This window comes from Sinocyclocheilus grahami, unplaced genomic scaffold (assembly GCF_001515645.1).
Source record: "Sinocyclocheilus grahami isolate Dianchi unplaced genomic scaffold, SAMN03320097.WGS_v1.1 scaffold15230.1, whole genome shotgun sequence".
Lineage (NCBI taxonomy): Eukaryota > Metazoa > Chordata > Actinopteri > Cypriniformes > Cyprinidae > Sinocyclocheilus > Sinocyclocheilus grahami.
The window spans coordinates 1-4,269 of record NW_015515657.1 but is presented as its reverse complement, the minus strand read 5'-3'; the positions used below and the strand labels follow the sequence as shown (position 1 = coordinate 4,269).

The 4,269-nt window shown below is 37.4% G+C and overlaps 1 protein-coding gene across 1 annotated transcript in view; it reads right to left on the bottom strand.

The window, feature by feature from the left end:
- The window catches only part of LOC107579191 (coiled-coil domain-containing protein 180-like), a gene marked incomplete at its 3' end in the record, with an annotated part of 5,216 nt that extends 953 nt beyond the window's left edge, over positions 1–4,263 (bottom strand). The window contains exons 1-9 of the mRNA XM_016265048.1: positions 4,225–4,263; positions 4,019–4,138; positions 3,759–3,932; positions 3,505–3,620; positions 3,233–3,359; positions 3,109–3,151; positions 2,897–3,021; positions 2,639–2,826; positions 2,145–2,320 (exon numbers count right to left, since the gene is read on the bottom strand). Coding sequence (XP_016120534.1) covers positions 2,145–2,320; positions 2,639–2,826; positions 2,897–3,021; positions 3,109–3,151; positions 3,233–3,359; positions 3,505–3,620; positions 3,759–3,872 — 889 coding nt within the window. The remainder of the gene's footprint in view (positions 1–2,144; positions 2,321–2,638; positions 2,827–2,896; positions 3,022–3,108; positions 3,152–3,232; positions 3,360–3,504; positions 3,621–3,758; positions 3,933–4,018; positions 4,139–4,224) is intronic.
- Between the last annotated feature and the right edge of the window lie 6 nt (positions 4,264–4,269).

Genomic DNA, 4,269 nt, shown 5'->3' with positions numbered 1-4,269 from the left:
GTCAGATTGCAACATTTTACTTCTCTCTTGTTAAAAAGAAGTACGTTTAACTGTACTGAATGTGCACTTGTAGTGTACTTCAAATAGTAAAGGTATATTAAAAAAAAAATTACTTATATTATTTAAATGAAAGGCCACTTAAGGAGAGTACACTTTCTTAAAACACTTATGTACACTTTTTACGTTCACTTTGTCATAATGCAGTTTAAAGGTTTTACTTTACTTTAAAGTGTTTTAAATCATATTTTAATATTTTGTCATGATTTAGAGAAGTATACTTATTTTTATGTGTTTACAAACATACTAAAGCACACTTGATTTTAATTTGAACTATAGTGTGTTATTCAATATTCAGTTTAAAGAAAATATATTTTGAATGTACTTAATTGCAACTTCATCATTACAAATGCGTAATAACAAATATATTTAAACACATGACACAAGTTTCAATAGAAATTAAATTACATTTTGGTTTACCATAAATGGTTATGAGTAAATTCAACAGCACACTGTGGGGCAAATAAGTCTTTGATACACTGCCGATTTTTCAAGTTTTCCCACTTACAAAGAATGGAGAGATCTGTAATTTTCATCGTAGGTACACCTCAACTGTGAGAGACCGAATCAAAAAAAAAATCCAGAAAATAACATTGTATGATTTTTTAATAATTAATTTCCATTTTATTGCATGAAATAAGTATTTGATACAATAGAAAAATAGAACTTAATATTTGGTACAGAAACCTTTGTTTACAATTACAGAGGTCAGACGCTTCCTGTAGTTCTTGACCAGGTTTGCACACACTGCAGCAGGGATTTTGGCCCACTCCTCCATACAGGTGTTCTCCAGATCTTTCAGGTTTTGGGGCTGTCGCTGGGCAACATGGAGTTTCAGCTCCCTCCATAGATTTTCTATTGGGTTCAGGTCTGGAGACTGGCTAGGCCACTCCAGGACCTTGAAATGCTTCTTACGGAGGCGCTCCTTAGTTGCCCTGGCTGTGTGTTTGGGGTCATTGTCATGCTGGAAGACCCAGCCATGACCCATCTTCAATGCTCTTACTGAGGGAAGGAGGTTGTTGCCCAAAATCTCGCAATACATGGCCCCATCCATCCTCCCCTCAATACGGTGCAGTCGTCCTGTCCCCTTTGCAGAAAAGCACCCCCAAAGCATGATGTTTCCACCCCCATGCTTCACGGTTGGGATGGTGTTCTTGGGATTATACTCATTCTTCTTCTTCCTCCAAACACGTCGAGTGGCGTTTATACCCCATTTTGGCATTTTGGTCTCCTCTGACCACATGACCTTCTCCCATGCCTCCTCTGGATCATCCAGATGGTCTTTGGCAATGGGCCTGGACCAGGTCCACCAGTGTAGTTCTAGGCTGATTCCTCACCTTTCTCAGGATCATTGATACTCCACGAGGCGAGATCTTGCATGGAGCCCCAGTCCGAGGGAGATTGACAGTCATCTTGAATTTCTTCCATTTTCTAATAATTGCGCCAACAGTTGTTGCCTTCTCACCAAGCTGTTTGCCTATTTTCCTGTAGCCCATCCCAGCCTTGTGCAGGTCTACAATTTTGTCCTTGGTGTCCTTAGACAGCTCTTTGGTCTTGCCCATAGTGGAGAGGTTGGAGTCTGATTGATTGAGTGTGTGGACCGGTGTCTTTTATACAGGTAACAAGTTCAAACAGGTGCAATTAATACAGGTAATGAGTGGAGGATAGGAGGGCTTCTTAAAGACAAACTAACAGGTCTGTGAGAGCTAGAATTCTTGCTGGTTGGTAGGTGATCAAATACTTATTTCATGCAATAAAATGGAAATTAATTATTTAAAAATCATACAATGTGATTTTCTGGATTTTTTTTTTATTCTGTCTCTCACAGTTGAGGTGTACCTACGATGAAAATTACAGATCTCTCCATTCTTTGTAAGTGGGAAAACTTGAAAAATCAGCAGTGTATCAAATACTTATTTGCCCCACTGTATATTATTATTATATAAATATATATAATAATATAAATTCCTGTAGTTAGTAGTTTTTTTTATGTGTATGCTAAAGCATGCTTGTTTTTCACATGGGCTGTTACACTACTCCAAATAAGTAAAAGCCAAAATGGCTTTGGATGTGATGAGGGGACAAACCTGCTCTGACATAGTGAATGTCCATCTCTATTCTTGCAGCACGAGGTTGGTGGAGCTGTAGGCGAAGATCCAGCTCAGCTTTCAGTTTCTCTTTATTGGCTTCCACAACAGTGATAGTGTTGGTTAGAGTAATATGAAACCTCTCTTCCAGATGGCTGAAAAATGTTTGTCTTACACTATGATGGAACAACAAAACAGGTTTTTCAATATTCATTTCGTTCTTTGTTACCCACACACACACAAAAAAACAATAATATAAAGTAAACTGAAAGAACTGCAAGAAGAAGTAAATGATATAAAAGAGAACATGGATTTTTTTTTATTGCACAATTTTCATTTAATTTCAATTCAAACACTCTAGCTTCTGGCTTTCGTTTTGTTGATTGTAAGTAGCCTATATTGTTTTTGAACAAATCAGTGGAAGAACACAAGACAGACATCACTATGATCAAACAGACCATTATTCCATTCTATCATTTCTACTGTACACTTACTCTTTTAGCAATTCAACAATGAGAGCCTTTGGGTAGAAAACCAGCTCGGTTTCCTTAAGGTCTGTCTCCTGTTCCTCATCGTGGGTAGTGTGAAACCCATGGCAGTTGTACACATTTCCTTTTGCAGTAGTGAGAGTCTCTTTGGTTTGAGAGACTGAAAATTCTAAAGCCTTACAATCTTGGTCATCCTACAAAAAAGAGGAAATGAAATATGTAAGTAGACACAAAATAAAAGGGGTAAGTTGTATGTGACAATACCATTGCACTGGACGAGCTGAATGTTGAGCTTCCTTGATTGTTGAAATGTGGCTTTTGTGAGCCTCTGTGTTTCACCTCAAATTCTGCTTCTAATCTTTCGTTTTTAATATTTGTCATGCTCTGACCTGAGTAAACACCAAAATAAACATGATAAATGGGTGGTTCAGAGGCAACAGAATAATACAGTTCCTCAATGTTAGTTTTCAACTCACCAAGTTTAAGAGAGGGATAAAGTTGGCAAAAATCCTTTGAGTCCTGTAATGAAAAATAAAGTTATTTTAACAATGTTTGTCTTTAAACAAACAGATAACAGCATTGCTCTGGTTGAATATGTACCTGACCATAAATCTCTTTGACATTAAACAATTGGCTGACAGAATGACTGTATGCTTGTAATTCCTGCAAGACTAACGACGGGTAGGACTCCACAGTTCCAACTTCCTCTTTATAAATGTTCATGTACCTTAAGAACAATACAGGAAAAGGATTTTTAAAAATTTCCAGGTTTTCGTTATTTTGTTGATTTTTTTTTCTTTTTATAGTGAAGTTCAGATAGCTTAATGAACAAACAACAAAAAAAACCTCAAATAAATCTCAATGTGTGTTACCCATTCTTAACCTCTTCCAAATAGTTTAGTGTCTTCTTCAAAGAGGCTTTCAGAGCTTCTTCTGAGCTTTCCTGCCTGAGTTTATCCAACATCATATCCAGCTGGGCCTCTTTCCTCTGTAGTGTGAGACATTTGACAGCTTATATCCATGTTCAAACATGTCAAGGTGTGAAATGTTACAAAATACTGCAAAAAAGATGAATATTACAAGCATTACTTATGAGAAATGCATAAAACAGTTAACAAAATCTTGCCTGGTTCTCTAGTTCGTGGACTTGACTGAGGGACTCCAGTGAACGTTGTAGCTGCTGTTCTCTGTTCAACATGCCTGCACAGTGGTTTTCCCACAGCTGAGCTGCCCCACACATAAACTTGAACAGGCACTTACTGTCATAAGCCGCAGTTTTGGCTAAACACTCAAAAGCTTTCTGTAAAAATGTTAAAGTACACAATATAACATGATAGTCCAGAAGTGGAGAGATTTCATTTAAAGCATTGAGGAAACAAAACTTACATCAAGTTTTTCTAAATAGACCTCAGTTTGTGATTGGCGCTGGCCAATGAGAGGTAGTATCTCCACGTTAACAATATTCTGTATTTCGTCTGAGGTGAATCCGTATGTGGACACCTCTGTCTGTGTGTAAAGAGTTGAGAATATTGTTGCATTTCTGTAGTGCTTTGAGAATCGAGACCAATGAGAAAGCACAAGTTATCTCTCACCTTAAAGAGATCAACCTCTGCCAAACATACTTGCCAGTTGTTCTC